Source organism: Pongo abelii, chromosome X (genome assembly GCF_028885655.2).
Source record: "Pongo abelii isolate AG06213 chromosome X, NHGRI_mPonAbe1-v2.0_pri, whole genome shotgun sequence".
Classification (NCBI taxonomy): Eukaryota; Metazoa; Chordata; class Mammalia; order Primates; family Hominidae; genus Pongo; species Pongo abelii.
In genome coordinates, this window is record NC_072008.2 from 12754025 (window position 1) to 12766791 (window position 12767).

General features: G+C 41.6%; 1 protein-coding gene across 4 annotated transcripts in view; it reads left to right on the forward strand.

Annotated features, from left to right (window-relative positions):
- FRMPD4 (FERM and PDZ domain containing 4) overlaps nt 1-11612 on the forward strand; it is a 581071-nt gene extending 569459 nt beyond the window's left edge. For 2 of the 4 annotated variants that reach the window (XM_009234590.3, XM_002831379.4), the window contains 3 exons: nt 3177-4241; nt 4610-5899; nt 7618-11612. In XM_009234590.3, coding sequence (XP_009232865.2) covers nt 3177-4241; nt 4610-5899; nt 7618-7622 — 2360 coding nt within the window. In that variant the 3' untranslated portion in view covers nt 7623-11612. The remainder of the gene's footprint in view (nt 1-3176; nt 4242-4609; nt 5900-7617) is intronic. The other 2 variants (XM_054544336.2, XM_054544335.2) reach the window with 1 other exon arrangement.
- The last annotated feature ends 1155 nt before the right edge of the window (nt 11613-12767 follow it).

A 12767-nucleotide genomic window follows, 5' to 3' on the forward strand; every position in this document is an offset into this window, starting at 1 on the left:
TGAGCAACAAAGTGAGACACTGTATCCACGAAAAAAATTTAAAAACTAGCCAGGTGTGTGGCATACACCTGTGGTCCCAGCTACTTTGGACATCAAGGTAGGAGGATCATGCAAGCCCGGGAGGTCAAGACTTTAGTGAGCCAAGCACACTACTGCACTCCAGCCTCCAGGCTGGCTGACAAAGCAAGATCCTGTGTCTAAAAGAAAAAAAAGAAAAGTAAAGAAATTCCAAAGAGCAGTTCAGCAATTTGACACAATTGTTTCCCACTGGAAAACCAGTTTTTGGCTTTTTATTTTCAAATTTTAAAGTTTATCTTGAAAATAAATCCTTTCCTCGTAGACCATAAAGATTGTAGAGGTGTATGAAGAAAACCAAACCTACTATTCTAAACATGGTTACAGTAGTAAGGGTCTCCACTCTGTCCAATTCACAGTGACCCACAACATAAGGTTTAATAGAACTTAAAGAGACAAAAACATAGTTACAAAAAGTATTATTACTGTGGGGAAAGAATGGGACTTCAGCCTCACCATCATTTCTCCCAGTTTCAAATACCTATCCCCACTCTCAAAGATAGAGGGCGGGAGGTAGGTGGAGAGAGAGAGAGAGAGACAGAGAGAGAGAAGCAAGGATCACGGGGAGAGACCACACTCCAAAAAGAAACTGATAGACCTAGGTCGAGCAGCAGTCTGGGCTCAGCATACTCTAAAGGCTGAAAGTACTCTCTTCTCTTCAGAAACTCCCAAAAGATCTGAGAGCCAAGAAATACAGAGTGGAAGTCCCGTCAGGCTAGTTCTTCCCCAGTCCGTTCTCTCCTTCCACTCTGTAGGAGACTGGGCCACAGAATAGATCCCAGCCCCCAAACCACATTCTTCCATGTCTCCAAAATTATTCCAGGAAGCCAAATCAGTAGACCCTTCTGGAAGGAAGCCAGATTGAGCACATATTTTCTTCTCACCTCAAATTGATCCCAGATCTTAGTCAAGATCTCTAATAAGAAACAGCCCCCATTCCTTCTTCTCTGTCTTGAAAATTAGCCTTCAAGCACTTTCAAAATCCCTGGCCCCACATATGTATGCATCTCTGGGCTTTAGGAGGGTCTCAATAAGTATCCATCAACTTGCTTTGAGCCTGCTGACCTATTCAGTTTTCTTGTTCATCTAAATCAGAGTTGGCAAAACTATGGTCAACGGGCCAAATCATGTTCTTGCAAATAAAGTTTTATTGGAACTCAACCACACACATTGTTTTACTTTCCTAAGGCTGCTGGAACAAATTCTTACAAACTTGGGAGCTTTAAACAACATAAGTTTATCCTCCTACAGTTTTGGAGGCCACAAGTTCAAAACCAGGATGTTGACAGGGCCATTGCTGCCTTCAAAGGCTTTAGGGGAGGATTTCTCTTTACCGCCTCCTGCTTCTGGTGGCCTCCAGCATTCCTTGCGGCTGCTTAACTCCAGTGTCTGCCTCTGTCTTCGCATGGCCTTCCCCTCTTCTCTATGTGGCCCAAATCTCTCTCTGCCATTGAATTTAGGGCCCATGAAGATAATTAAGGATAATCTCATCTCAAGATCCTTAACGTTGCAAGACACTTTTTCTAAATAAGGTCACATTCACAGAGTGGACATATCTTTTGGGGGCCACCATTCCACTCATACACCCATCTGTTTATGTAGCCTCTATGGCTACTTCCATATTAAAACAGCTAAGTTGAGTAGTTGCTCAATTGAATGGTTGGCCCACAAAACCAAAATATTTACTATCTGGGCCTCCCTTTACAGAAAATGTTTGCCAAGCCCTAAACCCGCGTTACAATGCAACTTTGCTGAACTACTCTTCCTCCTGCAACAATCCACACTCACACACACACTTCCCCCACCATGCACACCCAGTCATAATCCAAATTGTTGTTAATAAAATAATGCTGAACCCCCACAAGGTTTATTTATTGTAAGGTAAGATGCAAATATGGCCAGTGTATAATTCAATGTCTTCAAAATTATATCTCTTATTGTTCATGAAAATACATGAATTTATTAAAATAACCCTGAACACTGTTCAGCATTAAATCCACTGCATGATTTGCAGGGAGCAAAAATCTCTTAAGTAAAACTGTACTTTTTTCCCATGTGTCTTGCACATCTGATGTCAGTTATCCAAACTTGTGCTGGGGGCAATTTGAGGGAACAGATGGTAGAATAGTATGGCCCTAAAATTTTCTCAAAATGTTGCCTCTGGAATCTACAAGGCAATATCAACAGAATGACCCAGTTCTCTGTCTTGTTAAATATCAGAGCAAATCTCCACATCAAAATTCCAGATTGAAAGATGCTTGAAGAGCAAACAAAATAATAGTATTTAAATTGGGGTTTTGTAATTTTAATCCATGAGGAACATGAAACAAATTTTCAGGAGTTCCCATGATACAAACAAAAATTGAACTTAATCTAAATATTAATTATGCTTAGAAATTACAGAGAAAAGTACGTTACCTGTGACCACTCCACCTTATGCATTTTATACACACACACACATATACACATGGGCATGCATGCTGACATTTATACATGAATATTTTAACATCCACTAGGATATCAAAAGACTGAAGATAGAAGTCTTGTACTACCATTACAACATTTATCTTAATTCTCTAAAAAATATGGTAAAACTGGGACGATCCTTGACCATCTCTGAACTCAATGAGGAAAACATTCAATATCTTCCTCCATGAAGTAGGGAATATTAAATCTCACCTTACAAGGAAAAGAACAATTAATGTTCTGGAATAATGGCCTATTGAAATCTCACCTTTAAGGGTAAAAGGCATGTTGTGTATTTACATTTGTAGATATGAACGAAGCCTTTTAATAATAGACCCAAGGGTCGGATGGAATTAAGCTATGCTTCCCTACCCCCAGATGGTATTACATTTTATCAAATAGCAATTACAGTTTATGCAGTATCAATTTTGTTAAGGTCAATTCTCCTAACCCAAGGAATTCTTACACCTGAAGCCTAAATCAATAAGTACTATATTTGGGTAGTTGAAAAACTGCATTTACATAAGTGATGCTACAAGCCATTAAGTTAAAAAACAGAGACGAGCCTCCCACCCCCGCCCCACCCAAAACCAGACAGTACAGTAATGTGTCTTTGCATGATTCTTTCTCTTTAGGACCTGAAAACAAGGGGAAGCATAACCTCCTTGGCCCAGATTGGAACTGTATACCCCAAATGACCACCTTTATTGGTGAAGGGGAACAAGAAGCCCAGATAACATACATAGATTCAAAGCAGAAGACGGTGGAGATCACAGACAGCACCATGTGTCCAAAAGAGCACCGGCACTTGTACATAGACAACGCCTATAGTTCAGATGGACTTAACCAGCAGCTGAGCCAGCCCGGGGAGGCCCCCTGTGAGGCAGACTACAGAAGTCTAGCTCAGCGGTCCCTATTGACCCTCTCAGGACCAGACACTCTGAAGAAAGCACAGGAATCTCCGAGAGGAGCTAAAGTGTCCTTTATTTTTGGAGACTTCGCCTTGGATGATGGTATTAGTCCCCCAACCCTCGGCTATGAAACGCTACTAGATGAGAGTCCTGAAATGCTGGAGAAGCAGAGAAATCTCTACATCGGCAGTGCCAATGACATGAAGGGCCTGGATCTCACTCCAGAGGCAGAGGGCATCCAGTTTGTGGAAAATTCTGTTTACGCAAACATAGGCGATGTGAAGAGCTTCCAGGCCGCGGAGGGGATCGAGGAACCCCTCTTGCACGACATCTGTTATGCAGAAAACACTGATGACGCAGAGGACGAGGACGAGGTGAGCTGCGAGGAGGACCTCGTGGTGGGGGAGATGAACCAGCCGGCCATCCTCAACCTGTCTGGGTCAAGCGATGACATCATTGACCTCACATCCCTGCCGCCTCCAGAAGGTGATGACAATGAGGATGACTTCCTGTTGCGTTCCTTGAACATGGCCATTGCCGCACCCCCACCTGGCTTTAGAGACAGTTCAGATGAAGAGGACTCTCAGAGCCAGGCAGCTTCCTTCCCCGAAGACAAGGAGAAAGGCAGCAGCCTGCAAAATGATGAGATCCCCGTGTCCCTCATTGACGCTGTGCCCACCAGCGCCGAAGGCAAGTGTGAGAAGGGACTGGATAATGCCGTCGTCTCCACGCTGGGAGCTCTAGAGGCTCTATCCGTGTCAGAAGAACAGCAGACCAGTGACAATTCAGGTTCTTTCACAATTGTTACATTCATTCACTGATAACCATATCATTCCATCCTTCCAAGCCATTTGCCCTTGGAGTCCTGTTACGTGGTGTTCTCCATTTCACACATGTCCCATTTCATAAATGTGCTGAAACTGCCATCATGGGTTTTTTTGTGTGTATGTGATTTCCTTTGTTATGTTTTTTTAAAACATAAGGCACATCTCCCCCCACCCCCATTTCTGGAAAAACTGTTCAATAAACTCAGAGTCCTTACTGAAAAGGGAAAAACTTGGTATTTTGTTTTAGTAATAACGAGTCCCGTTTTCTTACATGTCTCCAAGTGCCTCTGTTGCATCCATTAATCAGTTCTTGTTTTTTACGGCATGCAGGTGTAGCCATCTTGCGGGCTTATAGTCCTGAGTCTTCGTCAGACTCGGGCAATGAAACTAACTCTTCTGAAATGACTGAGAGTTCTGAACTGGCCACAGCACAAAAACAGTCAGAAAACCTCTCCCGCATGTTCTTGGCCACTCACGAAGGCTACCACCCCCTTGCAGAAGAGCAGACCGAGTTCCCGGCCTCCAAGACCCCTGCTGGGGGCTTGCCTCCAAAGTCCTCGCACGCCTTGGCTGCTAGGCCAGCAACCGACCTCCCGCCCAAAGTTGTGCCTTCCAAGCAGTTACTTCACTCAGACCACATGGAGATGGAGCCTGAAACTATGGAGACTAAGTCAGTCACTGACTATTTTAGCAAACTGCACATGGGGTCGGTGGCATACTCCTGCACTAGCAAAAGGAAAAGCAAGCTGGCCGATGGTGAGGGGAAGGCACCCCCTAATGGGAACACAACAGGAAAAAAACAGCAGGGGACCAAAACGGCAGAGATGGAGGAGGATGCCAGTGGTAAATTTGGTACTGTGTCTTCACGGGACAGTCAACACCTGAGCACTTTTAATCTGGAGAGAACTGCCTTTCGCAAGGACAGTCAAAGATGGTATGTGGCCACTGAAGGTGGGATGGCTGAAAAAAGTGGATTAGAAGCAGCAACGGGGAAAACCTTTCCAAGAGCTTCTGGTCTTGGGGCAAGGGAGGCCGAAGGGAAGGAAGAAGGAGCTCCTGATGGAGAAACGAGTGATGGCTCAGGACTTGGTCAAGGGGACCGCTTCTTAACTGACGTGACCTGTGCATCTTCAGCCAAAGACTTAGATAACCCAGAGGACGCTGACTCGTCCACCTGCGACCATCCTTCCAAGCTTCCTGAGGCTGATGAGAGTGTGGCCCGCCTTTGTGACTACCACTTGGCCAAGCGGATGTCATCGCTGCAAAGCGAGGGCCATTTTTCTCTGCAGAGCTCCCAAGGCTCTTCAGTGGATGCAGGCTGTGGCACGGGCAGCAGTGGTAGTGCCTGTGCCACACCCGTGGAGTCGCCGCTCTGCCCCTCCCTGGGGAAGCACTTGATTCCTGACGCTTCTGGGAAAGGTGTGAATTACATTCCTTCAGAGGAGAGAGCCCCTGGGCTTCCCAACCACGGAGCCACCTTTAAGGAACTGCACCCACAGACAGAAGGGATGTGTCCACGGATGACAGTGCCTGCTCTGCACACAGCCATTAACACCGAACCCCTGTTTGGCACATTGAGAGATGGATGCCATCGGCTCCCCAAGATTAAGGAAACCACAGGTACAGCAATGATGGATTTAGCACTTTGTATGACATGCCAGGAGCATGTAAACCATGTTTACAACAAACTTAAAAACATAATGTCTGGAAGAAAAGTAAAAGGTAGAATTTTAAAAGGCCACAGGACTGTAAAGTACCAATCATTGATCCCCTGGTATTTAATAAACACTAAAGATTATAAAGGTGAAAATGGCATTTGCTCTTTATAATCTTACTCTGTGCTTGCTTTCAGAATTTGATGGGGCAATATGTTTTCCCTAAATTCTAAATGCAGATGTTTAGCAATGCCCAGTGTGACTTTTAGTTATATGATAGTATTGCTTAGAGTCACATAACAGTTTTATTTTCTTCCCAAGACATCTGAGTTCTAATTCTGCCATTTCATTATTGAGGGACAAGGAAGGATAAGCGAGCAGGGTATCAGGGAGACTGGAGGGGTTTGGAGAGAGCATTTGCCCTTTCGGCAATCTTACTGATTCCTCCCTACTCTGTAAGACTGCCCTATATGGACGTTCTGAAGTGTCTTGCATACCCCAGTGTGAGGAAGATTTTGAGGCTATTCCTGATGAGCTGCTTTATTTTCCCCAAAATAATAAAGTGTAAACACACGTAGAAACAAGAACACATCCACTTTCTGTATCCCACCTTCACCACTCCACCACTCAATGGCATGCATTCCCCTCACTGATCCACTTGGCTGGCCATCACATGGCAAAAGCAGATACTCTTTCATACTTTCATGTTTCAAATTATGTCATCAATAGTGTCTTTTTCATACAGGTCAATAGAAGTTAGTGAAATCTTATATTGGTCATTTTCTATTCCTGTTCTTTTAAGATTTTCTACTTTCTCAAAACCCACCACTGGCTTTACCTGCTTTGGAAAAGCTATCTGTGAATATCACCTAACTCATCACCCAACTGCATCTTTACCTCTAAACTAAGTCACACTGTTTAATCCTTCATGATTTATCAAGAACTTTCACCTGAGTTACCTCTTGCTTCTCACAAAAATTCTGTGAGATGGGGATTATTTGCTTCACATGACAGCTTTTCTTAAAAAAAAAAAAAAATGTTGAGCAACTGGCCCAGTGTTTCAACTTCAGACTTTGTACCAGGCAAACCTCATGCTGTCTTCTGAAAAAGATTCACTTATTTAATTTGCATTAATTAAGTTAGGCCACTTCTTTAAAAGAAAGAAAAGCAAGGCAAGGCAAGGCAAGGCAAGGCAGGAAAGAAAAGAAAGAAAAGAAAAGAAAAGAAAAGAAAAGAAAAGAAAAGAAAGAAAGAAAGAAAGAAAGAAAGAAAGAAAGAGAAAACAATGCCAGATTTAACCTAATTCCCTTGAATTGAAACTTAATATCTCCAATATATTTGAATAATCTATACATAGTTGTTTTCTGTGTCTAAGCTTTGATGGGTAGATATTGGGAGCAAGGCAATTCATGAAATCCCTGAAAATGTTTGGGATTTCTAGACAATTCCAAATGAATCAGCAGTTCCAGAAATAACAGATTCCAGTATTTTCTTGATATTCATTAAAATGGAAATTTGTTATGAGATATCAAGAGGCAGTCTTTGGAAAGCAGGGTGACCTTAGCATACAGCAGCCCTTCCAGACTACATCCTTGAGAAATGACAGACATCATGTAGAGATGTAGTAAAAATGGCCTCCCAGGAGATGCTTAATGATTCTCTCTGTTTTTCTACTACCCCTAGTGTAGCTTTGACAGAGCCTGGGAAGGAGAGACGAGGAGGCATGCCTTCAGCTTGGTCTCAACATCCTGAAGCTGGTCCCATCCTGCTACCATCAAACATTCACTCGGAATCAAAGGTGCCAATTCCAAATCAAGACCCTAATGATTTCTCCCAAGCAAATCAGGCATACGGAGAGGCTGTGAGCTGGCGGCAACCGGATCTGAGAGGGGGGAGTCTCAGGACATCCCCCAGCCAGAAGGCTCTGAGACATAGCAGCAGTATCCTCTCCGGATCTGTCGATTTGGAGACCTTCCGAGAGAGAACCAAGGGTGCAGTCAGCTTAAAGTGTCCAGGCATCACAGAAGCACAGGAGGCCAGTTCTGAAAGGCGAGCAGAACTCCCCCTGGGGAGGAAGCTCACCAAAAGTTTTTCCCAAAGCTCAATGCACTTGAGCTCTGAGGGGAGGTTTCACAAAAGGTCCCCAGTGGCTCATAAAGACTCAAAGCTGTATAGGACATTACCCTTGCGGAAGCTGGAGGGCAGCAATTGGAGATGCCGGGGACCCTTCAGCTATTGCTTCCTGAACCGAGGGCAGGATGAAGATGGTGAGGAAGAGGAGGAGAGGGGAGAGGCCACCGTCCAGGTCTCTTGCCTCTATAGACCACAGATGACTCAAGCCATGCCAGAACCAAGCAGCCCATGCCTGGCTGTGGCGATTCAGAAGCAACGAGGGGAGCTATCCAGAGGGTCAGTGCTGAAGGTCTGGGCAGAAGACCTGCGAGGCCCAGATGACTTGGACTTCAGCAACCTGGCTTTTGATGCCCGGATTGCAAGAATAAATGCCCTAAAGGAGAGCACATATGCAATGCCTGATGGGTTCCTTGCAGCCCAAAATGATGCCAATGAGCTGCTCTGTCTCGTCAGGGCAACCAAGGAGAAGAGAGAGGAGTCACGCCCTGAAGCGTACGACCTTACACTTTCTCAGTACAAGCAACTGTTATCCATTGAGTCCAGACAGTTGGGAAGTGCCTGTAGGAAAATGGCGATGGCTGAGAAAAGCCCGGAGGAGATGCTCCTAGCTATGACTTCCAGCTTTCAAGTGCTCTGTTGCCTAACAGAAGCTTGCATGCGATTAGTAAAAGTCGTGAACTCAGAAACACAGCGGCAGGAAATTGTAGGGAAGATCGATGAAGTGGTCATAAATTACATTTGTCTACTGAAAGCTGCCGAAGCAGCCACTGGAAAGAACCCTGGGGACCCTAATGTTGGACTCTCGGCGCGACACTCAATCACCATGGCCGCTCTCGTAAGCACACTGACACGTTCTCTCAAGAGGCTTTTAAACAAATAAATATGGAAGTCACGTCATAATCTACCTTTGCAAAGCCATACATGAACTTTTATTTACTTTGTGTGTATGATGAACAGATGTCTCCTTTCTTCTCTCTGTATATTTTGTTATTTTATATAAAATAGGAGATAAAAGTCACATTGATGAAATGTTGAAATGTACTAATCAGATGTATTCTGTTTATATTATACATATATATACACGTAAAAGAAATATCCAAGAAAGTGATGACATTTGGCTATTTTTCATATAGTTAAAACTCCAGGTATATGATGTGAAATTTTAAATTCTACCATGTTAGAGCAAAACAATGAATCCTATCCCTTTTCTTTCCAACTAGCTATTTGGAGACCATATTATTCATATTTAGAAGTAAAACACAAAACAAAATAGAGAGAGAAAAGAAAAGAAATCACAATGTATATAAAACAGTACTTATGTTTTAAAATTATGATTCTTAAGCATTGGAAATAGCAAAAAGACATTTAAAATTCAAGAAGCTATTATGAATTACTAGAGAATATATCTGTAATAAATTAATTTTTTGCTCATAGTATTTGGTTACTGGATGCTTTCTTCCAAGAATCCCACATATTTAATTTGGGTTTTTGCTATTTGGGCTACAAATTGGTGGGGATGGATTCTACTGTGTCAGCACAAATGCTCTTCACAGTGTTTCTAGCATTCAAAAAACTTCCCAGGGAGAAGAACAGAGGGGATGATGGGCAGTTTCCTAGGTAATGCCTAGAGTTATAGAATATCTCATTACATAAAATGTATGGAATTAATAATACCAAAATTAATTATTTGATGGAAAGATCTGCTTTGACTAAATGTCAAAAATCTGCAAACCAAAGACATTATCTTCCCCTCACCGCAACTCAACTACAAAACTTAAAATTCTCTTTAGAGTGATAGGACATTTAGTAAAGTATTTGCAAACTTACAAAAAGGAACATTTAATGATCATCAAAATTAAGTACAGATTCAGTAATGTAGACCAGACCACACACCAGCACCTGTGAGTCTCATCTCAGATCACAGCTCTCAGCATAGGGCTTCATGCATCACCGCCTCTACAGAGGCTAAGGCTGCCAATCAAATTTGGAATTATAGCGTAGTACTGGGACAAAATCTCAAATCTTGGATGTTCCAGAAAATCAGGGAGAGATGGCTACTGTAATCATGGGAGCCATGAGTAAATAGTTAAGTATTTACTAAATAAATACTTAATCTGGATTGGCTGATAAAAATATGAAATCTGAAAAAAAAAAAAAAGAAAGAAATGGAAGTGGTATATTTGACCAGTTCAAGTGAAACCAATGGAATGCAAAGAACTTTCCAGGACTGTCACATCTCTAAAAGTACCCTGCAGTCATAAAATAAAATCGATATGTATATATGTATTTCCTGGGTCATTCAGTGCTCAAGCTACATGCACTCCTACTTAGACAGGTGGCTTCTTAAGAATATGACGGGAGTACACCAGGTGCAAACATTTCTACTTTTGTAGCCTACTGAGAAGGAGGCATAACACAGTCCACAATTGCAATCTCTCTCTAGTCAGCCATTCCACAGGGACTCAACAACAAAAGCCACACGTGGTTATGGATGGCAGCAAAGGAAAGGAGTTTAGGCGTGTGTTATTATAAATAATGTTTAACTAAATAATAAAACATTATTTCATTACAATTATAATTATAAATATTGGTGTTTTGATATTGAGAGATATTAGTGGTGTTTACTGTGGAAAATCTTAGTAAATATCATTCTGTGTACTAAAATCCTAACCTATTAATAGGATGTGTGCCCTATGTCAGACAGTGTGCTAAGCATATTAACTATATTATCTCATTTAATCATCACAACAATCTGCTGGTTTGGACACTATTCTCTCTGGAGGCAATATGGATGAGTTGTTACGGATATGGGGTTTGGGGTCAGAAACATCTTGATTTAAATTTTGACTCTGCCATTTTCTAGCCCTTTTATGTTGGGAAAGCTACTTTTTCTAGTCTCAATTTCCTCATAATAAAATGAAAATCAATTATAAGATCGATTTCCATAGGGTTGTCATGAGTTTTGAGTAAAAATGTGTATGTAAAGTTCTTACCACAATACCTGGCAGAGAGTAAGTATTCAATTAATGTTAGCTATTATTATCATCATAATCGTTGTGTTGAATATATTGCCCAAGATAATATGGGGGGGAATGTTTGTTTTATATGCATATTGTATCCTGACTGTGTGCAGAACACATTATGTGTATTGCATATATGTAAAAGAAGCGTACAAGGAAGTGACCATCCTTGTTCAAGTCACATATCTAGTTAGAACAACTTCCCAGTCCATTGGAGTTCTTTGAGAAGCCTCAGGGAAGTAGCTCTGGGTCCTTCTAATCAACCTCCCATTACTGCGCCAGTAAGTTTCTGTTTCTTACAAATAAACTCTTTGCTATTCAGAAAACCTCAAGGGGCCCCCACATTCACTAAGCATGGGGCTCCTAACTGGGGTCCAGGTCCATAGAGTGTAGGAAGAACATATTAGAACAATACTTGTGCTTATTTTTATCTAGCTTTTTTATGTTTGTGTATGTTTTATAATGGCATAATAGTACAATGGTACATGTACATAATTTTAAATAAATGAATGAATGAATAAATAAGCATATGCCTGGTGCATGCATGTGACAATATTGTCGCAGGTAGGGTTGCATTCACTGAAATCTGGAGAGCACTGAACTAGAGAATAAACCTTCCTTATATTCACGGTTCTTTACGTTTAGTCCCCAGTCTACTTTGCCAAGTTTATCTCCTATCATTTTTATTAGTCTTTTATCACAAATCTTTCAAACAAAAGTAGACACAATCATATGAATTCATGTGGACTCATTACGTACCGATTCATGTCTAATCTTATTGTCTGTATTTCTACCTACCTCCTCTCCCGCTGTATGATTTAGAAGCAAGTCCCAGACATCATAGTGCTTAGCCCATGAATATTTCAGTAAGAATATCCTGTGAGAACTTTTAAACATAACCACAACGACGTTTTTGCATTTTAAAAATTGGGAATTCCTTAATATTATCGAATAAACATTACAGAAATAAATGATGGAGAAAGTAAAAGTCCCCTTAAACCCAACTTCCAAAGATAACCATTGTCCACAATTTAGGGCCTCTTCATTCCATCCTTTACTGTATTACATAGTAAAGTTATTTGTATTTTATTTGCTTATGAGCTTTGCTTTTGGCTCAGAGAGTTGTTCTGACCACAGTTGCCCTTGTACTTAAGTGTCAGTCCCAGCATATTTCACATAAGTGAATTCGTCAGAAGGGATATGATTGATGTGGAAAGACAGAGCACTCAGATCAACAACCACATAGCATTAGCTTCAAGAAAAAAAATCAAAAAATGAATGCAATTGCTGAGACATTAAAATTAACACAGATCCCACTAACCTTAAGCTCAGCAGAAATTAGTCTAATCACAAACGAAATTATTTTCCAGAAAAGAAAGCCTGAAATCACTAGCTATAGCAATACTGCAATGGCTCAATTCCTTTTGCTATAAATTTTATCTTTCGTTATGATTTCTCTTAGGGAAGACAATCTTCATTTGTTTATGTTCTGCTTTCATATAGTTCTAAATGCCAGTAATTAATTCTCTGAATGTTACTTCTGAGTGACCCAGGACAGTGCTCTAATTTATCCTGCCTGGATTATCCTTGATTTGACAGTGGGGGCGGGGCTGTTTTCCTTTTGACTGGTTATGTAAAGTTGACCCTTCAAAATTGTGCGGTTTTTGAAACGGAAAACAA